General features: G+C 39.7%; 1 protein-coding gene and 1 non-coding gene across 3 annotated transcripts in view; both read left to right on the top strand.

The window, feature by feature from the left end:
- Positions 1-24,791, top strand: part of SOAT1 (sterol O-acyltransferase 1) — an 84,012-nt gene that overhangs the window by 54,320 nt on the left and 4,901 nt on the right. For both annotated transcript variants that reach the window (XM_040446641.1, XM_040446640.1), the window contains 11 exons: positions 6,311-6,459; positions 7,293-7,352; positions 9,931-10,038; positions 10,920-11,202; positions 11,918-11,996; positions 12,509-12,590; positions 12,869-12,914; positions 13,577-13,706; positions 16,224-16,321; positions 17,463-17,561; positions 18,859-18,994. In XM_040446641.1, coding sequence (XP_040302575.1) covers positions 6,311-6,459; positions 7,293-7,352; positions 9,931-10,038; positions 10,920-11,202; positions 11,918-11,996; positions 12,509-12,590; positions 12,869-12,914; positions 13,577-13,706; positions 16,224-16,321; positions 17,463-17,561; positions 18,859-18,994 — 1,270 coding nt within the window. The remainder of the gene's footprint in view (positions 1-6,310; positions 6,460-7,292; positions 7,353-9,930; positions 10,039-10,919; positions 11,203-11,917; positions 11,997-12,508; positions 12,591-12,868; positions 12,915-13,576; positions 13,707-16,223; positions 16,322-17,462; positions 17,562-18,858; positions 18,995-24,791) is intronic.
- Positions 758-860, top strand: LOC121011940 (U6 spliceosomal RNA). Its single transcript, XR_005781869.1, has one exon. It is a non-coding gene; the product is annotated as a U6 spliceosomal RNA (small nuclear RNA).

Below are 24,791 nucleotides of genomic sequence, written 5' to 3'. Positions count from 1 at the left end.
AGAAAAAAGGGATAGAAGGAAGGGGAAAAGAAGAGGGTACAGTTGATGAAGAGGGTGAGGGTTGGGAGATTGTACTTTGCTCACTACAGGACCAGAGGCTGCAAGTTCTTTGGAGTGTAAGGCAAAGGCTTGTCTGGGGGGGTGTAGTGTGTAAGGCCAAGAGCTTGTGACAAAAGAAGCTGGCTCTGTACCCTATTCACCTTGAGTTGGGTGGGTTAGGACCTGATTTTACGATTCTTACTGACATTTATGTAACATTATGATTTTTTTTTTCTTGCTTCCGGTCTACTTAAGCCAATACTTAATTGGGAAGGGGACTGGTCCCAGAATATGAGGAATCCTAGCTAAAAGGAACAGCTTGACTCCCTTTGCCACATTTCAAGATTCCAGGCTTTTTTTTTTCTTTAATTTTTTTTTTTAAGTTTATTTATTTATATTTGAGGGAGAGAGGGAGAGAGAATCCCAAGCAGGCTCTTCACTAGTGAGGCTCGAACTCATCCATGAACTGTGAGATCATGACCTGAGCTGAAACCAAGAGTTGGATGCTTAACTCACTGAGGCACCCAGGTGCCCCCCGCCTGACTTTTTAAGTTTATTTATTTATTTTTTTCGAAGTTTATTTACTTTGTTTGAGCATGCACCTCTTGATCTCAATGGTTGTGAGTTCAAGCCCCGCATTGGGTGTAGAGCCTACTGAAACAAAGGAGCTGTTCTAGCAAGGGCCGCACAGCATCCTGAATTTAAATGGACAGCCCGTGTGCTCGCTTTGGCAGCACATATACTAAAATTGGCACGATGCGGACATCAGCATGGCCCCTGCGCAAGGATGACCTGCGGACTCAGTGGACAGCCACATTGTAGCAGGCGTCTGCATACGCTGCTGCAGGTTTGACTCTCTAAGGAAAGTCCTTGCAGAGCCCGGCCTGGGGCTCATTCCCACGAACCACGAGAACCCTGAGAACCTGAGCTGAAATCAAGAATCCAGCACGGAACTGTAACCGACTGAGCCTCCCAGGCGCCCCGCAGGTTTCTTCTTTTAATGCTGAGCAAAATGTCAGTGGTCTGATTTGAATAGGGAGCAGAGTGTTAAGACCTTATGCTGGGTAGCCCCTCGTCCTGCCTCCCTGTCCTCCTTTTCTTGTTTCAGGTAGGCTCTGCGTCCTCCGTTGGGCTTGAACTCATGACCCTGAGATCAAGAGTCCCGTGCTCAACCATCTGAGCCAGCCCCACCCCTCCTTCTTTCTGACCTCAACTCTTATCACTCCTCTTCAGCTGTGACATCCTGCTTCCTTAATATTTCTCACATTAGCTCAGGGTGTTCCCGCCTCAGGGTTTTTTGCAATGATCCTTTTTTCTTCCTGATACTTTTCCCACAGATACTCACTAACTTGTCCTCTTACCTTCTTCACATCTTCTCCAGTGTACTACTATCTTCGAGGCGAAATTTCCTTGACCTCTGTGAAAAACACCTTCCCCTGCCGGGGCCCCCCCCCCCCCCCCGTTCCCAGTACCTTTGCATTATTTCTTTCCTAAACACCTGGCCTGCATTCTGTTATGTCCTGTCTACCCTCGTTGGAATTTTAAGTTCCATGAAGACAGGGACTTGGTTTTGTTCATTGTATCTCTAGTGCCTGGAACTGCATGGGACAACATTTTCAGACGAGCTGGAAAAAAAAATCGTTATTAATCAGTCCAACTCTAGAGATTAAATGAGAACGCACCTTTTTTGTTTGCCACTTTTTTGGGGTTTTGTTTTGTTTGTTGGGGAAGCATTCTATTGAAAAATTTCAAAATATGAGGATGGACATATAATTGAAATGGAACAGGCAAAAGAACTAAAATAAAATACTAGGAGGTAACCTTCATATGAAAAAATAATTCTATAAAGCTTTTTATTCTTTCTTCCAGGGAACATAGGTCCTTAATAATATTTTGTTCTTAAAAGCAGCCTGTGTGGTTCACTTCTGCTGTTTTGGCTCATACTTTCCTATCTCTTTCCATTTTATCACATCGTCTCCTTCTGGCACTTTTCCTTTTTTTATTTTATTTTATTTTATTTTTGAGGTTTCAGCTCAGCTCCCAGTTCAAAAAAGACACTTCCAGTCATCTCCTACTTGCTTTCTTTGCTGATATCCTGTATGTTGCTCAGGTGACACTTAGGTGGTCCACTGTGTATTGTTTATATGTGTATATCTTGTATTTTCCATCTCTGTCTGCTGTCTTGTGGCAGCTGGGATTTTATTGTAATCTCACTGCTCAGGACCCAAAAGGCATTTGGGAATTGCGGGAGCAGTTTTGATGCAGACGGACTGGGTCTGAGGGCCCAGAGAGAGGGGGTGTCCCACAGGACCAGCCAGGAGGGTCCTTGGCTTTGTGCAAGATGGAAATCCAACACCCACTGAGAGGAAGTGAGAACAGAGTTTATTGAACACCAAGAGTGAAGATAAAGGAGTGTCTGGGAAACTTGGAAAGAGGAGTGAGACTTGTCTTTCCTTGGAGTCCAGGTTTTTTATTGAGGATTGTGGTCTGGTGACATGTCTTCTCAGGCATTCGGGACAAAGACACACATTTAGGTGTCCTTTCTAAGTCACTTATGCCCTGGAGCCCAGGGGTCCTGGAAAATCCATCATGACCACCCCACCTGGTCACTTTTAGGTGTTATCTCTTGTGCTGCAAGACTCCAAAGAAATCACTAACTCCTTGACCTTCATAGGGAGGACTTACATTATCTGATCTGTAAGGTGTATGTAAGGCAGGGGTATGAGTCCTAGCAAGAATGGAAGTAGGAAAAGGAACAGAAAAGCAGTATTTCATGGGATCCCTTTAGTTTCCCTGTCTCAGTTTGAAAGACCTTCATGTGCTTCCATTAGATACATTGATATTTTCAGGCTTACTTTTAAAGACTTAGTCAAGCTCTTAGTATAACACAACCTAGAAAAATGCTACTTGTGATATTTTAGGCTCAACCTAAACAGTTTAGTTAGGGGAATGAGCATTTATTTCTTGAAACAATTGTAAGACTTTTTCCTTTATGTGTATGAGTCCTACCAATTTAAAAATGCTCAGATTTACAATTTGAATACCTATAGTAGGTGGCCCGTTATAACCTGAAGAATATGTTTTTGGTTCATACTTTTTAAAAACTGTGGATATGTAAGTTTTAAGATGGTAAAAATAGTTTGAGACCAAAACATATAACAATTTTGTTATGAAAGTGTATGTGTGTTACGGTTAGGTAAATATATAGTTGGGGAGGTAGTAACAAATATTATCATATAAATGTTGATACCCTGTGGAAATGACATGACCTAAAATACAAGCAGTGGGTCTTTGTGGGTGTAGGGGTGGCTTGAGAGGAAAAAGGACTTACATTATATAATGATGCCATAATACTGACTTTTTACTTTTTGTTATTTTCCACATAAAAATTGGAAGAGAAATAGATTGTCATTTTTATCATTTCTGTTATTTTGTTTTTATACATCTTTTGTAGAAGTTCGTTTAATAGGGGATTACTTTGATATTTTGATTGATGCATAAAAGGGTTAAATTTTTAAAAGACATAAATTAGCATGTTGCTTTTTCAATAGCCATTTCTGCATCTGCAGCTTGGCTGTGGAAATCAGTTTTCTGTTTTTACTTCTGTGAGCTCACTGAACATGGATTTCTCTTCTTTTGTTTTTCTTTTTAATAATTTATTGTCAAATTGGTTTCCATACAACACCCACTGCTCATCCCAACAGGTGCCCTCCTCAGTGCCCATCACCTACTTTCCCCTCTCCCCCACTCCCCATCAACCCTCAGTTTGTTTTCAGTATTTAAGAGTCTCTTAGGGTTTGCCTCCTTCCCTCCCTTCCCCTCCCCCATGGTCTTCTGTTAAGTTTCTCAGGATCCTCATAGGAGTGAGAACGTACGGTATCTGTCTTTCTCTGCCTGACTTATTTCACTTAGCATAATACTCTCCCGTTCCATCCACGTTGCTACAAATGGCCAGATTTCATTCTTTCTCGTTGCCAAATAGTATTCCGTTGTATACATAAACCACAATTTCTTTATCCATTTGTCAGTTGATGGACATTTAGGCTCTTTCCATACTTTGGCTATTGTTGAAAATGCTGCTACAAACATTGGGGTGCAAGTGCCCCTATGCATCAGCACTCCAGTATCCCTCGGGTAAATTCGTAGCAGTGCTGTTGCTGGGTCATAGGGTAGGTCTGTTTTTAATTTTTTGAGGAACCTCCACACTGTTTTCCAGAGCGGCTGCACCAGTTTGCATTCCCACCAACAGTGCAAGAGGGTTCCCGTTTCTCCACATCCTCTCCAGCATCTATAGTCTCCTGATTTGTTCGTTTTAGCCACTCTGACTGGCATGAGGTGATATCTCAGTGTGGTTTTGATTTGTATTTCCCTGATGAGGAGTGACGTTGAGCATCTTTTCATGTGCCTGTTGGCCATCTGGATGTCTTCTTTAGAGAAGTGTCTATTCATGTCTTCTGCCCATTTCTTCCCTGGATTATTTGTTTTTCAGGTGTGGAGTTTGGTGAGCTCTTCATAGATTTTGGATGCTAGCCCTTTGTCTGATATGTCATTTGCAAATATCTTTTCCCATTCCATCGGTTGCCTTTTAGTTTTGTTGATTATTTCCTTTGCAGTGCAGAAGCTTTTTATCTTGATGAGGTCCCAATTGTTCATTTTTGCTTTTAATTCCCCTGCCTTTGGGGATGTGTCAAGTAAGAAATTGCTGCGGCTGAGATCAGAGAGGTTTTTTCCTGCTTTCTACTCTAGGGTTTTGATGGTTTCCTGTCTCACATTTAGGTCTGTCATCCATTTTGAGTTTATTTTTGTGCATGGTGTAAGAAAGTGGTCTAATTTCATTCTTCTGCATGTTGCTGTCCAGTTCTCCCAGCACCATTTGCTAAAGAGGCTGTCTTTTTTCCATTGGATATTCTTTCCTGCTTTGTCAAAGATTAGTTGGCCTTACTTTTGTGGGTCCAATTCTGGAGTCTCTGTTCTATTCCATTGGTCTATGTGTTTTTGTGCCAATACCATGCTGTCTTGATGATTACAGCTTTGTAGTAGAGGCTAAAGTCTGGGATTGTGATGCCTCCCGCTTTGGTCTTCAGTGTTACTTTGGCTATTCGGAGTCTTTTGTAGTTCCGTACAAATTTTAGGATTGCTTGTTTTAGCTTCGAGAAGAATGCTGGTGCGATTTTGATTGGGATTGCCCTGAATATGTAGATTGCTTTGGGTAGCATTGACATTTTAACAATATTTATTCTTCCAATCCATAAGCACGGAATGTTTTTCCATTTCTTTGTACTTCTTTAATTTCCTTCATAAGCTTTCTATAGTTTTCAGCATATAGATCTTTTACATCTTTGGTTAGGTTTATTCCTAGGTATTTTATGATTCTTGGTGCAGTTGTGAATGGGATCAGTTTCTTTGTCTTTCTGTTGCTTCGTTATTGGTGTAGAGAAATGCAACTGACTTCTGTACATTGATTTTGTATCCTGCAACTTTGCTGAATTCATGTATCAGTTCTAGCAGACTTTTGGTGGAGTCTGTCGGGTTTTCCATGTATAATATTATGTCTGTCATCTGCAAAAAGTGAAAGCTTGACTTCATCTTTGCCAATTTTGATGCCTTTGATTTCCTTTTGTTGTCTGATTGCTGATGCTAGAACTTCCAACAGTATGTTCAACACCAGTGGTGAGAATGGACATCCCTGTCGTGTTTGTGATCTCGGGGAAAGCTCTCAGTTTTTCCTCATTGAGGATGGTATTAGCTGTGGGCTTTTCATGTATGGTTTTTATGATGTTTAAGTATGTTCTTTCTATCCTGACTTTCTTGAGGGTTCTTATTCAGAAAGGATGCTGTATTTTGTCAGATGTTTTTTCTGCATCTATTGACAGGATCATGTGGTTCTTATCCTTTCTTTTATTAATGTGATGTATCACATTAATTGATTTGTGATTATTGAACCAGCCCTGTAGTCCAGGAATGAATTCTATTTGATCATGGTGAATAATTCTTTTTATATGTTGTTGAATTTGATTTGCTAGTATCTTGTTGAGAATTTTTGCATCCATGTTCATCGGGGATATTGGCCTGTAGTTGTCTTTTTTTGCTGGGTCTCTGTCTGGTTTGGGAATCAGAGTAATGCTGGCTTCATAGAATGAGTCTGGAAACATGGATTTCTTTTGATCTAGCTCTGTTTAAGAGAATCCTTTGGAAAAATGTTAATAACCTGCAAGCATGTGCTAGTTCCTAATGTGTTCTTTTTTTTTTTTTAATTTGTTTTAAAATTTAGGAATTGAAGCCATTTTTTATGAAGGAAGTTGGCAGTCACTTTGATGATTTTGTGAACAATCTCATTGAGAAATCGACATCATTAGACAGTGGTGGGTGTGCCATCACGAGCTTTTCTGTTCTTGAAGGAGATAAAAACCATAGAGCTAAGTAAGTATGAATATTAGTTTCTTTTAGTGCAAACATGTACTCTGATCATGCTCAGTAGGCAGGAAAAATGCCTGGATTCACATGCTAATACCACTTTTTATTAGCTCTGTGTTGTCTTGGGCAAATGAACCACTTGAAGGGTGGGTTTCTTCGTCTTAATATGAGGATTATAACAAACATGTACCTCATTTAAGACCATGCCTTTTTTTTTTTTTTTTTGAGGGAGAGAGGGCGCAAGTGAGCAAGGGGCAGAGAGAGAGAAGCTGGGCTCACCCAAAGTGGGGCTTCTGTTTTTTTTGTTTTGTTTTTACCCAAAGTGGGGCTCATGCTCACCTGAAGTGGGGCCTGCGGTCGCCCAAAGTGGGGCTCAAAATCGCAAAATGTGAGATCATGACCGGAGCCGAAATCAAGAGTCAGATGCTTAGCCAATAAGCCACCCAGGTGCCCTGGCATCATGAATTTCAGTGCAGTTTCAGAGGACAGGCCAGTAACAGCGTGTGAACTGGAGCAGGGCTAGAGGCCTGTTAGGAGAAGAGAGTGGCTGTCTGTGTGATCGCAGGCTTGCATTTCCATAGGGGCTGGGCTATGGAGAGCCTTTGAACCCTGCTCTAGTGACATCTCTTCTTTCCTAACCAGATAGGCCTGTATATAGCTCACTGCATTGTTCAACATTAAATGATACAACATGCATAAAACCCTTAACATGGTGCCTGGGTCATAGTGAGAAGCTGCTTTATTAATGTTATATGCTATAGTTTCTCTTATCTATAGGTTTACATTTCTTAAAATACTTGCTGTATTTATATTTTAATTTAATTTTTTGCTCTTTCCAGCGATCTCAGAGCACCTCCAGAACATGGAAAGATTTTTGTTGTAAGGCGGTCTCTCTTAGAGTGAGTATTTTTAGTTGCTTTTATTAAATTCTTAGTTTGAATTAAAAGTGTTCTGATTATTAAAATCACTGCTTAATCTACACATGTTTAGTGAGTTTGTTCTGTATTGATATAAATCATTGGTTTTGATACTTCTTGTACACTTGCTGTCTCTTTTCCTCCTCTGTGATCTTCTGGTTCTGTGTCTAGTTTTCAAGGAGGAGTTAGCGGTAACAATGGTTAACTGTCCTCTGATAAATTCCTTGAAGTTGTGATGCAGAGAACCTATTACTGAAGAAGCTAGAACAAAAGTTTTCTGATTAGGTAAACCCCATTATGAGAGTTCTGGTGTTGCTGCCTTCTTGGTATATTATGTATATTTTTCATGTCTTTGGCTAGCCAGCCAAGAGACTTGATAGTTTTCTCAGATTTACTTAGTTTAGAATCCTGATTGTGTGAATTTTATGGAAAAAAAAAAAAATCAAGCAATGTATATTAATCATGGCGACCTCATTTGTGAACTGCAAATTAAAGGTGTACTTTGGGTAGGTAATGATTGTTTCTTTTATAGTATTCTCTGAGTAGATCATTTATCTATTTACTCAGTCATTTATTCATTAACAGACTACTGTAATTTCACCTGCATTAGTACAGGTCATCTGAAATAGTTGGGCTGGTGAAAAATTACCTTGAGTGTCTTAATGTGCTTTTTAAAACCAATACATCTTCAGGGTGCCTGTGGCTCAGTTGGTTAAAGCATCTGACTCTTGATTTCAGCTCAGGTTATGGTCTTGGAGTTGTGGGATTGAGCCCTGCATTGGCCTCTGAGCTGGGCGTGGAGCCTGCCTGAGATTCTCTCCCTCTCCCTCTGTGCCCCCCACATACACCACATCCCATGCACGCTCTCTCTCTCTCTCAAAACAGAAAAAAATAACCATCTTCTACTTACCAAAATTTGCTTTCTGTGAGCCAACTTGATCTGTATTACTTAGTTTTGATGAGAAGAAAAGAGGGGTACAGAGGATCTGAAGCAGGCTCTGTGCTAACAGCAGAGAGAGCCCCATGCAGGGCTTGAGCTCACGAACTGTGACATCATGACCTGAGCCAAAGTCGGACACTTAACCAACTGAGCCATCTAGGCACCCCAAGAAGGCCAGTTTTCTGGACCTGTTATGTTATATAGAATACAGTTTCAGTATTTGCCACACTGTTTTTTGAAGAAATTTATCTTTTAAAATCTGTGTCTGGGGGGAAATGCAGGCTTTTCACATAAAAGGGAAAATAAATGATTTTGAACATTGTAATGAAGGTTTTAATGATAGAATTGTGCTATATAAAAAAATAAAATTCAAGTATCCGATAATTATAAAACATTTTTTTTAAGTTTATTTATTTTTGAGAGAGAGACAGAGTGTGAGTTGGGGAGGGGCAGAGGGAGAGGGAGACACAGAATCTGAAGCAGGCTCCAGGCTCTGAGCTGTCAGCACAGAGCCTGACGCGGGTCTCGAACTCACAGACTGTGAGATCATGACCTGAGCCGAGGTCTGACGCCCAACCGACTGAGCCACCCAGGTGCCCTTATAAAACATTTTTGTAACCAAGGAAATAAATATTTTATGGCTCAGGTGGGTTTTTATTAGAATTTGAAGATTCCTAATCCAGGGCAATCTAAAATATCATCAAAAAGTTATTTAGATGATGAGCACACATCTTTGCAAAAACAAAGCTAAACAAACTTGTTTTAGTCAAATATAAAAAATACCTATTTAAGAAGGTGTCATCTAGAAAGTCATTGCTGTATTTTAAAAGTAGCCCTATCTTAAATGAAAAGATCAATGAGGATAGAAAATAAAAGCATTTGTAAATGGTTAAGTTTATAGATATGTAGGGTAGTGGTTGATTATCATCATTATAGAAATGCATACATATGAATTTTTTTATGTTTTTTAAAAATGTTTGAGAGAGAGAGAGAGAGAGTGCAAGCAGGGAAGGGGCAGTGAGAGAGGGGGACAGAGGATCCAAAGCAGTCTCTGCATGACAGCAGCAAGCCACATGTGGGGCTCGAACTCACAAATGGTGAGATCACAACCTGAGCCAAAGTTGGACGCTCAACAGACTGAGCCACCCAGGCTCCCCACATGTATGTGAATCTTAACATGTTGGAAATAGATAGCACCTAATGTAAGTTAAGTGTAGGGAGTGGAATGTAAGAATAAGATTAAAAAAAAAACTTGTAATCTTTGGAATAGCTTTTGTGTTTTCATTGCCTTTTGCCTACTTACAAAATAGCCACTTCTGGCAGGTTTTCAAGAATGCCCATCATTTGTTTTAAATGTTTGATATCCATGCTATTTCTAGAAGGCAGTATCATTTTATTAGAACTTTATGCTAAGCTTTTACATTAAGTTTTTACCTTGGTCATGTCATTGACTATCTCTGCTTCAGATTTAATATTCTGTGATTACTACTGGAGATGTTTGCTCATGATTACTATTCAAGGGTAGATTAAACCCCTGCCGAACTGCCTTAAGTGTTTAATATGTGGTGTTTTAAAATTAAATGTAGATAATTAATTTATTGGTTTCAACTGCATTTACAGCGAGCTGTTTGAGGTGGACCACATCAGAACAATATATCACATGTTTATTGCCCTGCTCATTCTCTTTATCCTCAGCACACTCGTAGTAGATTACATTGATGAAGGAAGGTAAGGCAAGAAAACGAATGTTTGGCTAGTTCCTGCATGGGGTGTTGGGAGCTTTTGTGACGTTTAAATTTTGGTAAATTTTGGTGATTTGGTTAAGTTTGCTTCAGGAAATCCCAGAGCAGCCCACTGGAGGATGAGATTCCTCTCTCTCAAGAGCACAACTAAATGGAATATTGGAAGTTTCATTAGTTTTATTTTTCAAATGGTCTTTTTTAGTACAATTTAGCAGTTTCTAAATAATTTTCCTAAATGGGAAAATTTTGTATATACAGTTTATCAATTTTCTACGATGGTATGCATTTCAGGTTGTTACTAAAAATAAGTAGCTTATTGGAATTATGCTTGAAAAACATTTCTTTTTAATGTAAGAATGAAATTGTAACTTTAAAAATGATAGGGTGGTAATCATACATTGAGTTATGTGCATTATTAGAAAGTCACATTTTGACATAATTGTTTAATAGTATATTAGTAGAGTTTTGAATTATTCCTATTCTTAAAAATCATCTTTTGGATGTAACAGTGATTGCTATTACAATACTTTAGATATTAACTTTATAATATCTTAGAACTGAAAATTTATGAATGTTAGAATCTAATCACAAGAAGTTTAAAGTTTTATTCTTTTAGGTTATCTTGGGTACCTTATGTTCAAAAACTATATTATGTTAGGGCTTTTAGAAAATTTGTTGTTGGGATACATTGTGAAGCAGAGGCTTTGGAGCAGTTCTCTCTCTAGCACAGCTCTTACCTCCCCAACTAGAGTAGATTAATGTTGTTGTGTTTCCTAAGGTTCAGAGTTTTAGGTCTGAAAGTTTGGGATTCTGTGAGTCAACGCACATTAAAAATTTGTGTTTTTTCTCTGTGCTTCTTCTCCCTAGGCTGGTGCTTGAGTTCAATCTCATGTCTTATGCTTTTGGCAAATTTCCTATTGCCATGTGGACGTGGTGGACCATGTTCTTGAGTACACTTTCAATTCCCTATTTCCTCTTTCAACATTGGGCCAGAGGCTACAGCCGGAGTTCTCATCCAGTGGTCCATTGTCTCATCCATGGCTTCCTTTTCATGGTCTTCCTGATAGGAGTTCTAGGTTTGGGACCAACATATGTTGCATTAGCTTACACGCTCCCACCAGCTTCCCGGAGCATTGTCATACTTGAACAGGTAAGGTTTTGAATGTTGCCCAGTGCAGTGCAACTTAGTTATTTTAACTTAGTTAAAATAATACTGATGTTCTGTTATTTTTAGTTGTATTAGTTGGATACATCTTTCTATCTGGTTCTTTGTGCTATTGTGTATAAAATTAAAGTGGTAAACTAGATCATCTCCTATCTTAAAATTCATACTAGTTTCAGTATCCTCTGATTCTTGGTAATTATATTGAACTGTGCTGGGTGAATTCAAATTTTGTTCTTGAACACGTGTAGAAATCATTTAAAGCGTAAAATATTTTTGTAATTAAAAACTCTACCTTTGAGGTGTCCAATTCATTGTTCTGTCATATAAACGGTTCCCATCTGAATAAAGGATTTATTTTGTTCATACACCCTTTAGAATTTTCTGACTTACATTGGCTGTCTGTAATGTTCTGTGTGACTAATGGGAAGGACTATTTCAGGAAACTTTGAATAGGTTTTTTGTTTCTTACCGTAATACGGTTGTAATAGATAATGTTGTTAGATGCAAAATAATTTGAGTAATAACATGTCCTTCTTTAGAGTTTGTTTTTCATTTGTTTTATTCCATAAAAGTGAACTTGAGGTGGTGTATGCAAAATTAGGAAGTTCTTTATATGATTACAATCTAGTGATGTTCTGGGGTTGCTTATGGAGACAAGACGATGGTAGAAAATTCATCTTTTCCCCCCCTCCTTTTGTAGATTCGTTTCATAATGAAGGCCTATTCATTTGTCAGAGAGAATGTGCCTCGGGTACTAAATTCAGCTAAGGAGAAATCAAGTATGTAATTTCATTAGGTCAAGGATTATTCAATAGAATATTTCAACCTTTGGTATTTAGTGGGATGGCTTATTACATTCTGTAGACGTTATGTTCGATTTCAGATATGTAGGATCCATACTGACTTGGAAGACTGTCTTACTGTTTCCTGATTGTTCCCATTTTGCCTTCGTACCTACAATTAAAAAAAACATTGATCACCAGCCTCTTACACTTGGTCTTATTTTTATAGGATGTTAATAGACTCATTACACCCACGTGTGCTTCCCTTTGAATTGCTGCTTCAAACTCTAGAAGGTATTTCTAAGTCACAGGAATAACTTAGTTTAGACAGATCGGTAATATTGAATCCGTATAAGAATAAGAAGTCTTCATCTGGGGAGATCAGGAAGAAGTGACGTGGGCTAAGAGAAGTCATTTTATTCTTCCCTATTGTGTGCTTGCTTCTCCCTTTTAGTTTTGCCAGGAGAAGTTGAAGAGTGTCTGATGTAACCGCACTTTTCCTTTTCCAGAGATTGTTCCAGTACCCACAGTCAACCAGTATCTGTACTTCCTGTTTGCTCCTACCCTCATCTACCGTGACAACTATCCCAGGTAATGGTAGCGTGAGGTTCGAAGAGTGTTGAGCACCAGAAGTGTAGCCTGAGTGAGGTGGGATCGTAGGCAGGGGCCAGTTCACATAGGGTTATAAAGAGTATAGGGTGAGTTTTAATTCTCATGCTGGCATGGGAAAGCCCCAAATGGTGATTCTGGCAATCCGATTCGATTGCAGTGATTCGGGACAGATTTATACAGGCATCTCCTATGCCAGAAATGATGTTCTGTGTTCATTAGCTTTCTTTAGAAAACTTCCTTTGTTTCTTCCTTTTTAGGACTCCCACTGTAAGATGGGGTTATGTCGCTATGCAGTTTTTACAGGTGAATTTTTTCTTTAACCACCTGAGGTTTGTTGATTGGTGGGAGATGGGGATTCAAATCTATAGTACTAATTTAATCTGTTGAAGCTGTTGGTAAATTCTTGTCATCTGGGGACTCTAGAACGCTTTTTGAAGTCTTTTAAAATGTTACCAGTACAGTAAATGGTATTTGTTTTGTCAACATCAAAAGTCATTTCTTTCCGTAAAAGAATTTATTTTAATTAAGTCATTTCATTTGGTAACTTTAGTAAGCCTTTACATTTATTTCTCCCTCCCCTTATGGTTTTTTATTTTGGGAAATATACGTGTGGGTATAGGTTGAATGATAAGAATCATAAATCCCAGAAGTTTCCATTTTAAAATCTTATCTCAACCAGATACCCATTTATGAAGTAAGTTCTTCTGTTCTGGGTTTTATGTAGCAGGATAAGCAGGTTCCAAGGGTTTGGTATGTAATTTGGTAAAGGCTTGAGAGAAGGTATGACAGAAACTAGGCTTGAGTAATATCTGTGAAGGATTGTAGGTTGGCAACTTTATGTAGTAGCATTAAATGGAACATAGATGGAAACATCAGTCTGAGGGTCACATTTCTCTTCTATTGAAGGAAAAAAATCCCCGTCTTTCCTTATCAAGCCATGATTAGTATGTCCTTTTATTTTCCAGGTTTTCGGTTGCCTTTTTTATATCTACTACATCTTTGAAAGGCTCTGCACCCCCTTGTTTCGGAATATCAAACAGGAGCCCTTCAGCGCTCGCGTTCTGGTCCTATGTGTATTTAATTCCATCTTGCCAGGTAACATGGGTACTAGTTAATGTGGCTATTGATGCAGGAAAAAGAGGGCTATTGAATATGCACTTTTTTGATTTACCTGCTTTTTGCTGTGAACTCATCTGTACATCTGTACCCACGTCACCCTCTTTCTGTCTGTCTCCTAAGTAAGTATACTTCCAGTTTCAGCCCAGTCTTCCCATTTGTCTTCTGACTTCCACTCAAGTTTTGCTTTCTGTGACTGTGGATAGTCCATATTTACACCTGATCTTCCCGTTCACTGTCCACTTCACTGTAATCTTCCTCCGACTCCATCCAGGCCGCAGACATGGCCTTTATTGAAATCACTGGTAACCTCCTGATTCTAAATCCGGTAGATGGTTTAGCCTTTATCCTGTTTCCTCTCCAGGAAGCATTTGTTGGATGCTGTCGACCACGTTTGGAAACCTCTCACCGCCTGTTCTTACTCTCCTGTCTTTCTGGCCATACCTCTATCTCCTAACTTCATTCATTCCACTTAGTTCTTTTTTTAGAGATGTAGGAGTACCAATTATGTGCCAGGTGCTGTGGACCTAGTAGTGAACTGGACACACATACTCTACTCTCTGGAAGCTTGCATTTTAATTATATTTACAGTTTCCTTTACTTTCTTTTTTCTCTACCTCTTAAATGTTGGTTATGTCTTTTATTACCTTCCTTCTTCCTTTCCCTCTCCCATGCTCCTAGGTAATCCTTTATGATTGTCCCCCGAGATTTACTCCAATAAATTATTTTGTCTGTCCCTCTAATAGAATATGTATTAAATGCATGTCTTCCTCACTAGGCTGCAAATTCCTTGAGATCAAGGATTGTGTCTTACAGCCCGTCAGCCAGTCACAGTCTTTCCGATATTGTCTAATACATAATAGATGCTCCATAAATATGTTTTGATATTTTTTTAATAAACAGGTGAATGAAAGGGGTAGGCCTATAAACGGATATTTTACAATATAACGTGTAATTTATGTTACAACGTAATATATATCAGCTGGGATGAACAAGGTGCTGATGAACTTCGCATCACATCGGACATGACATTTGATACTGAGTTTTGAAAAACAGCTAGATGTTTGGCAGAACTGGTGGAAATGTGCTTTTAGGTGGTGGGATGGAAGCAGAGGCATACGGAGGATTTTAGGATGGCAGGAGTCCAGTCATGGACAATGTTTACAGCAGTGCGAGTAGAGTCAGATCGGTTAACTTGGTCACTTTGGACATTTTGCTGGATAACTCCGTTTGGGGAGGCTATCTTGTGTATTGTAGGATATTTAGCAGCATCCCCACCTCTCTAATTAGATACCAGTAGTACAGCCCGTATCCCTTGAGTCGTGACAATGACATGTGTCCAGAATTGTCAGATGTTCTCTGAGGAGCAAAATCTCCGTTTTTGTTTTTGTTTTTGTTTTTGTTTTTGTTTTTGTTTTATCTTTATTTATTTTTGAGAGAGACAGAGTGTGAGCAGGGGAGGAGTAGAAAGAGAGGGAGATACAGAATCCAAAGCACGCTCCAGGCTCTGAGCTGTCAGCACAGAGCCCGATGCAGGGCTCGAACTCGTGAACCGTGAGATCATGACCTGAGCTGAAGTCGGTTGCTCAACCCACTGAGCTACCCAGGTGCCCCCAAATCTCCCACAGTTTTAAGCAGTTGGTTTAGAGGAATGCATGAGGGCCAGATTTTAAAAGGCCTTGGGTACCAAGTTAAGCTGTACATCTAGGCATTTCTTTTTTTCTTTTAAAATTTTTTTAATTTTTATTTTTGAGAGAGAGAGTGTGTGAGCAGGAGAGGGGCAGAGAGAGAGGGAGACACAGAGTCTAAAGCAGGTTTCATCTAGGCATTTCTATTAAAAACAGGCTGGGTCATGGGGTACCTGGGTGGCTCAGTTGGTGAAGCGTCTGACATTGGCTCATGTCACGATCTCTTGGTTTGTGTGAGCTTGAGCCCCGCATTAGGCTCTGCACTGACAGTGTGGAGCCTGCTTGGGATTCTCTCTCTCTCCCCGCCCTCACCCCCCCCTCCCCCACTAGCATTCCTTCTCTCTCAAATCAGATAAACTTAACAAATGACCTAGCCTGTTTTTTTTTCTTTTTATCTTGAAACCCACTTGGAAGGTAATTATTGCTTTCTAAAATTAAAATCACTTTCAAAAGAACATTCTATCATCACTTGAATGGGTAAGCTGGAACAGTAACTTTTATTTTACAGAAAAATTACGACTAATCAAATGGTGACATAAAATTAATTGCTGGGGGGTGCCACGGTGGGTCAGTCCATTAAGCGTCCGACTTTGGCTCAGGTCATGATCCTGTGGTTCGTGAGTTTGAGCCCCACGTTGGACTCTGCTGTGAACGCGGAGTCTGCTTCAGATCCTCTGTCCCCCCCTCTCTCTGCCCCTCTCTCATTTGTGCATGCACTCTTTCAAAAATAAATAAACATTAAAAAAATTAACTGCTAGGTATATGAACTATTTGGAAAGACTCTCAATATTGTTCATCTTATTTTTAGGTGTGCTGATACTGTTCCTTATGTTTTTTGCCTTTTTGCACTGCTGGCTCAATGCCTTTGCTGAGATGTTATGCTTCGGTGACAGGATGTTTTATAGGGTAATGTATACTTGCACTTCTCTTTCTTTTCCCATTTTTCTTAAGTACTTCCATCTTCATTGTTAAGTATTTGAACATTGTTGGCTACTAGCTTTCTAACATAAACGTCGTGAAATTTTTTTTCCATAAGTTTTACCAACATTAAGTCCGAAATTCTGATACTGATGCAGTTAGCACAGCCTCACAGCCACATCTTCTACCTCTAATATCTGCTCCCTTAATAAAGTGTAAAGTTTCTGCTGGTACCTGTGTGGGTGATGAAGTGGGAAAGCAAGTATCCAGAGGGCATCGTGAGACTTTGCTGATCCTTCATCTGAAATTGGCTCTCTGGTGCCGTAGGAGCGATCTTCTTAGCAAATTGTGTAGGATTGTGTCATAGTTCATAAAGGAAATCACTTTTCCCTCCTTTATTTTGAAAGGCCTCAATTATGCTTAAGATAGTATTCTTATACTTGCAAAGTTGGAATGAAGCTTCACACAGGAGCGGGGTTGCTCACAGTGTTCCGTGACCCTGCCTAAAGCCCTCTGGAGTTTTGTTTCTTCGTGGTTCATCTGGCAACACCCAAAGCCTTGCACTCCTTTCTGAAAGAAACTGGGAGTGTGGGTTGTAAATTGTAGCTTTCTGATTCCATTGGTTTGATCTGAAAGTAGGGAGCAAGATATGTATGAAGGCGCACCGGGACTTGCAGGTAACCATTGTCTCACTCCCTTGTGCAACATAAATTTTGTCACTTGTGGTACCAGTGGACGTTTCTTCAGGTTTGCACACTAAGTCTACATGACCTTAGAATTCTCTCCTTGTGTTTTAGCAAGGTAAAGGGATTTGCTGTTTAGATGAACCTTAGATTTAATAATTCTGTATGTTCTGTATCTTCCATCGTAACTTCTTTAATAATGAGACAAAATGAGCTTAGGGACTTCAGAACCAGAATTCATGTCTTACTGAACACTAATAACCAAAATGCCTTTTAAGTTTTTTCTGACATCAGCGTATGGACTAACAAATTATAACACACTGGATATTATGTTGTGTGCGTGTGCTCTTTAGGAACGTTCAGGGTGTTTTACTTTGGTTCTGTGTGTGTGTGTGTGTGTGTGTGTGTGTGTATGTAGTTCTGAACCTTTGCTTTTTTTCCCTCAGGATTGGTGGAACTCTACATCATACTCTAACTATTACAGGACCTGGAATGTGGTAGTTCATGACTGGCTATATTACTATGCTTACAAGGACTTTCTTTGGGTAAGCAGCAAGAGTTAGTTGATGTTCAAAAAATGGAGATTCTTTTCCAGAAGGTATTAGTATTGTGCCGCTGGAAGAAGTTATACTTAGTTGTCTTCAGTTTGCTGTGGGCCATTTAGGTCTATATGTCCAAGAAACCTTATGCTTTGAACACTACTCCTTAGAGACTAGTATGTACAATTACTAGATCTAATACCATGGTTTTGCTTTGGGTTTTAGTTTACATGGTTACAGTAAGAACGCATGGAGGATTTTGGAGACGTTGAAATCATCTACCAGTAATGGATCATTTCTTTGAATCTGATTGCCAACAAATAATCTAGCTTCTTGGTTTTTGTTTTTGTTTTTGTTTCTTTGCGAAAAAAGGGAAACATTTATGTTTGGTGTATCTCCAGTTGGTGATATGTGTCTTTGAGACCTTCTTTAGAATGGAATCTGTTTAGACTGATGAAGTGTAATCTTGAATCTCGTGATTGATTAATGCTGGTATCTCTGGATTGCAGATTTTAGTTAAGTAAGTGATTGTTGGGTTAAGCAATAGCATGATGTGCAAATAGCGCTATAGTCGAGTGTTCTTTCATTTGTAAATATAGTTTCACTTATGGACAAGGCATGTCGCTTCCTTCCAAATAAATCATAATTTAGTTACCTGTGAAAATGGGGAGGATGCCTGTCCTCTCTATCGTACAGTGTTACTCTAAAGGTTGAGATTGGATGTGATGTGTCCATCTATATATGAAAACTGTGGTCTGTGGTAGTGAATTACAAATAGAAGTTACAAATAAGTTTTTGAAAATATGCCCAGATCCTTTGACATTTATGGCTTTGACAATGCCTCATTTTACTAAAATAAGGATTCTTAAGCATTAGATGTTTTTTGTAATTATTTCACTACATTTCATTTAATCCAAAGAGTAGATCGGAAAAATCAAATACAAACATAATTAAATAGGTGCCTTTAGCATGTGATAATTTTAAGTCTTATATACAATTAACTCTTGAACAACACAAGGGTTAAGAGTGCAGACCCTCCCACACAGTCAAAAATTCGCATATAATTTTTTGAGTCCCCCAGAACTTAACTACTAATCACCTACTATTGGCTGGAAGCCTTACTGATAACAAATAGTTGGTTAACACGTGTTTTGCATGTTATACGTATTATTACATACTATATTCTTTCAATAAAGTAGGCTAGAGAAAAAAAATGTTATAAGAAAATCAAGGGTCAGCTGTATATAGTTCATGCTTATTACTTTTTAAAAAATGACTTTTTCCTATTCTCCTTTTATCCTAGTTTTTCACGAAGAGATTCAAATGGGCTGCCATGTTAGCTGTCTTTGCTGTGTCTGCTGTAGTGCATGAATATGCCTTGGCTGTTTGCTTGAACTTTTTCTATCCAGTGCTTTTCGTGCTCTTCATGTTCTTTGGAAGTAAGTATCTTGGCACGCTGTGAGTACCGAGTATCAAGGTAAAAGAGAAATTGAGAAAATACAAGGCAGCATACAGGCAAGGAGTTAAGATGGTGGAGAAGTAGGGGGATCCCTAGGCTTTCCTCATCCCTCAAACATAGCTAGTATTGAGGTCAGATCATTTGAAACACCCAGGAAATTGATCTGCGGAGTGGCGGAAGAATCTCCACAGTTGGAGGAAGAGAGCTTGGCAGATACTAGGCGAGTGGAAGTGAATTAGGGGAGAGGAAAATGGCAATGCCATGGAAGGGAGGGAACCCTTTCTGTGAAGAGACAAAAGGGAGAGAGAGAGAGAGAGAGAGAGAGAGAGAGGGATTTAGAAAGTGTGGCACTGAGTTAGCACAAGAGGAAAACTTCTCTGGACCATGGACTGGGGAGCGAGAAGCACCGAGGGTCTAGTTCTGTTTGTGTGTTTGTTTGTTTGCAAACTGCATTCCGAGCTCAAACTCTTGAGGTTTTGGAAGTGCGCAACCTTCTCTGGATTGGAGCTGTTGGCATGCGCTCCTGGGGAGGAGGGAGTTGGTCCTGGAGTGTATAGAGTGGTGTAGAGATCTCTGGGGCGCATTGGGAGGGAACATTCTCCTTCCTGGAGTACTCTTGGAAGAGGGTTTCTTGCCTCCCCAAGGACAAAAGACCCAGTAGGTGCCAGCCAAAGGCCTTTCATCATGAAGGTAGAGAGGCTCTACCCCAGAGGAGGGGAGCGGATCTGTATGATGCTGGGTCCTTTTAGATGCTGGGTTTTGGATCCCAGCTGTCTGCAAGGAGAAGGTGCAGGATAGTTGTAGCACAGGGCAAGCTGACTGCCCTCGCTATTCGGTGAGGACTGCCTGAATACCAGGAGGTATGAGATCCCCGGTCCGGGGTTGAGAGATTGGGATGGCACCATTTCCGCCCCCAACATCAACACTGTGGGACTTCAGAGAACAACACAGCTGCCCCCAGTGGAGGCAGGACTTCCTTACACCAAACCCCACCCCTTCATGACTGGCAACTGCTTATTTACTGGAGCAAGACTGGCTGACCCAACTCAACCGCAACTGGCCTCTCCTCCAGACCAGCACAGCCAGCACCCAGCATGCACCAAGTGCACTGAAAATCGAGTGCTTGACAATGACACCTGCAATTCTTTTTTCTTTTTTCTTTTTTTCTTTTGGAACCAGGCTTATAGTTTCTTGTTTGTTTTTTTCATTTTCTTTTCTCTTTTTTTTGGAAGGGGCTTTTTTATTTTTTCTTCTTTTTCTTTTTTTTTCCCTTTTTGTTTGGAATCAGCCGTATAGTTTTTTGATTCTCTGTTTGAGAGTTTTTTTGTTGTTATTGTTCCCTTTTGTTTCCTTTTCTTTTTTTCATTTTGGTGGTTGGGGGGGGGATCAGGCTTTCCCTCTCTCCTCCTGTTTTCCAGGGTTACTCCAACAAACAAATCAAAACACAGCTAGTTAAAGGTCCAAACACTCCCTCACTGCAGACAAGGAGGAGCTCTGCAGAGGACTGACCAGTGGGAGAGAGCAGCCAGAATGCAACAGCAGAGTGCACACAGCATATACCAGAAACACTTCCTCGAGTGCCAGGCCCCAGACAGTGTACAGCCCCTTTTTAACAGCATTACTCTCAGGTCTAGGAAACATAACAAGATTTTAAAACACACAGAAGACAGATACTTAGCCAAAGTGACAAGACAGAGGAATTCTCCCCAAAGGAAAGGTCAAGAAGAGATCATGGGTAGGGGCTTACTCAAAATAGACAAAAACAATATATCTGAACAAGAATTGAAAACAAGAGTCGTAAGACTACTAGCTAGTCTTGAAAAAAGCCTGGAAGACACCAGAGAACTCTTGCTGCAGAGATCAAAGACCTAAGAACTAGTCAGGCTGAAATAAAAGATCCTATAATTAAGATGCAAAACAAACTAGATACAGTGAAAACAAGGATTGAAGAAGCAGAGGAGAGAATAGGTGATATAGAAGGTAAAATTGTAGAAAATAATGAAGCTGGAAAAGGGAAAGGAAAGTGTTAGATCACAAGGGAAGACTTAGGAAACCCAATGATCCCATGAAACGAAACAAGATCTATATCATAAAGTCCCAGAAGAAGAGTGGGAAAGAGGGGCAGAAGGTTTATTTGAACAAATTATAGCTGAGAACTTCCCTGATCTGGGGAAGGAAACAGGCATCCAAGTCCAAGAGGCAAGAGAACTCCCACCAAAGTCAATACAAACAGGCCAACACCATGACATATAGCGAAACTTGCTTAATACAAAGATAAAGAGAGAATTCTGAAAGCAGCTAGGGACAAAAGGCCCTTAACCTACAAGGCTAGACACCTAAGGTTAGTAGTAGACCTGTTCACTGAAACTTGGCAGACCAGAAGTGATTCGCAGGAAATATTCAATGTGCTGAATGGGAAAAATATGCAGCCAGGAATGCTTTATCCAGCAAGACTGTCATTCAGAATAGGAGAGATGAAGAGTTTCCCAGACCAGGACACCTGGGTGGCTGGCTCAGTTAAGCGTCCGACTTCAAGCCATGCATTGGGCTCTGTGTTGACGGTACGGATCCTGACTGGGACTCTCTCTCACTCTCTGCCCCCTCCCTGCCCCTCTCTCATTAAAAATAAATAAACATAAAAAGAAAAGCTTTCCCAGACAAAAACTAAGGAGTTCATGACCACTAAACCACGCTGCAAGAAATTTAAAGGGGGTCTGAGTGGAGGAAAAAAAGACCAAAGCAACAAAGACGACAAAGGACCAGAGAACGTCACCAGAAACACCCGACTGTACACATAACACTGAACTCCTATCTTTCAATAATTACTTGGAATGTAAATGGACTAAATGCTCCAACCAAAAGACATAGGGTATCAGAATGAATTAAAAAACAAGATCCATCTGTATTCTGCCTACAAGAGAGCATTTTAGACCTAAAGACACCTGCAGATTGAAAGTGAGGGGATGGCAAACCATCTGTTATGCTAATGGAGGTCAAAAGAAAACCGGAAGAGCCATACTTATATCAAACTATTTTAAAGCATAGACTGTAACAAGATGAAGAAGGGCATTATATCTTAGTGGGTCTGTCCATCAAGAAAATCTAACAACTGTAGCAACACTTACAATGTGGGAGCACCCAAATATATAAATCAATTAATAACAACATAAACTCATTGATAATAATGCCATTATAGTAGGGGACATTAATATCCCACTAATAGCAATGGACAGATGATCTGACAATGGACAGAAAATCAACAGTGGCTTTGAGTGACTCACTGGATGGGTTGGACTTAACAGATATATTCAGAACATTTCATCCTAAAGCAGCAGAACATACATTCTTCTTGAGTGCACATGGAACATTTTCTGGAATAGATCACATACTGGGTCACAAATCAGCTCTCAACAGGTAGAAAAAAATCTATATCATACCATGCAAGTAAACGACAAGAAAAAATTTGGAAAACTTTTTTTTTTTTTTATTAAAAAAAAAATTTTTTTTTTCAACGTTTATTTATTTTTGGGACAGAGAGAGACAGAGCATGAACGGGGGAGGGGCAGAGAGAGAGGGAGACACAGAATCAGAAACAGGCTCCAGGCTCTGAGCCATCAGCCCAGAGCCCGACGCGGGGCTCGAACTCACGGACCGCGAGATCGTGACCTGGCTGAAGTCGGACGCTTAACCGACTGCGCCACCCAGGCGCCCCTTGGAAAACTTTCAAATACATGGAAGTTAAAGAATGAGTTAACCAGGAAATTAAGAAATAAGAAAAAAACAAAAAAACATGGAAGCTGTTTAAAATGAAAACATGACAGTCCAAACCCTTTGGGTTACAGCAAAGCAGTCAGAAGAGGAAAGTACATGGCAATTCAGGCCTATCTCAAGAGGCAGGGAAGGTCACAAGTACACAACCTAACCTTATACCAAAAGGAGCTGGAAAAGGAGGAGCAAATAAAGCCTAAAGCCAGCAGAAGAAGGGACATAATAAAGACTAGAGCAGAAATAAATGATACAGAAAAACAGAGTAACAGGTCAATGAAACTAAATGCTGGTTCTTTGAAAGAATAAACAAAATTGATAACCCCCTAGCCAGACTTACCAAAAAGAATGAGAGAGGACCCAAATAGGTAAAATCATGAATGACAGAGGAAAAATCACAACCAACAGCACAGAAATACAAGCAATTATAAGAGAATACTATGAAAAATTATATACCAACACACTGGGCAATCTGAAAGAAATGGACAAATTCCTAGAAACCCACACACTACCAAAACTGAAACAGGAAGAAATAGAAAATTTGAGCAGGCCTATAACCAACAAAGAAATTGAATCATTTATCAAAAATCTCCCAACAAATAAGAGTCCTTGGCCAGATGGCTTCCCAGGGGAACTCTACCAGACACTTAAAGCAGAGTTAATAACTATTCTTGTCAAACTGTTTCAAAAAATAGAAATGGAGGGAAAGCTTCCAAACTCATCCGATGAAGCCAGCATTACTTTTATTCCAAAACCAGGTAAAGACCCCACTAAAAAGGGGAATTAAAAGGCCAGTATCCCTGATGAACGTGGATGCAAAAATTTTCATCAATATACTAGCAAATCAAATTCAACAGTACATTAAAAGGATTATTCACCATGATCAAGTGGGATTTATTCCTGGGCTGCAGGCTGGTTCCATATTTGCAAATCAATCAATATGATACACCACATTAATAGAAGAAAGGATAAGAACCATATGATCATCTCCATAGATGCAGAAAAAGTATTGGACAAAGTACAGCATCTCTTCTTGATGAAAACCCCCAAGAAAGTAAGGATAGAAGGAACTTACCTCAACATCTTAAAGACCATTTATGAAGATCCCACAGCCAATATCATCTTCTATGGGGAAAAACAGAGCTTTCCCCTAAGATCAGGAACACAACAGCGATGTCCACTCTCACCACTGTTATGTCCTGGAAGTCCTAGCGTCAGCAATCAGATAACAAAAAGATAAAAGGCATCCAGATTGGCAACGAAGAAGTCAAACTTTTACATTTTGCAGATGACGTGATACTCTGCATGGAAAACCTGAAACACCCCACCAAAAAACCGTTAGAACTGATAATATGAATTCAGCAAAGTTGCCGGATATAAAATAAGTGTAGAGAAATTGGTTGCATTTCTATACCCAAATAATAAAGCAGCAGAAAGAGAAATCAAGGAGTCTATCCCATTTACATTTGTGCCAAAAACCATAAGATACCTAGAGATAAATAACCAAAGAGATAAATGATCTGTATGCTGAAAACTATAGAAAGCTTATGGAAGAAATTAAGGAAGACACAAAGAAATGGAAAAACATTCCACGCTCATGGATTGGATGAATAAATATTGTTAAAATGGCTGTACCACCCAAAGCAATGTACATTCAATGTAATCACTATCAAAGTAACACCAGCACTCTTCACAGAGCTAGTACAAACAGTTGTAAAATTTGTATGGAACCAGAAAAGACCCTGAATAATCTAATGTTGTAAAAGAAAACCAAAGCTGGAGGCATCAAAATGTTGGCCTTCAAGCTTTATTATAAAGCTGTAATCATCAAAACAGTATGGTACTAGCACAGAAACAAACACATAGATCAATGGAATAGAATAGGGACCCAGAAATGGACCCACAAATCTATGGTGTACTAATCTTCGACAAAGCAGGAAAGAGTGTCCAATGGAAAAAAGATGGTCTCTTCAGCAAATGGTGCTGGGAAAACTGGACAGTGACATGCAGAA

The sequence above is a fragment of the Herpailurus yagouaroundi genome, unplaced genomic scaffold (assembly GCF_014898765.1).
Source record: "Herpailurus yagouaroundi ecotype Mexico unplaced genomic scaffold, PumYag 195, whole genome shotgun sequence".
Taxonomy (NCBI): Eukaryota; Metazoa; Chordata; class Mammalia; order Carnivora; family Felidae; genus Herpailurus; species Herpailurus yagouaroundi.
The sequence above is the reverse complement of the archived record's forward strand: the minus strand, read 5'-3'. Positions and strand labels throughout refer to the sequence as shown.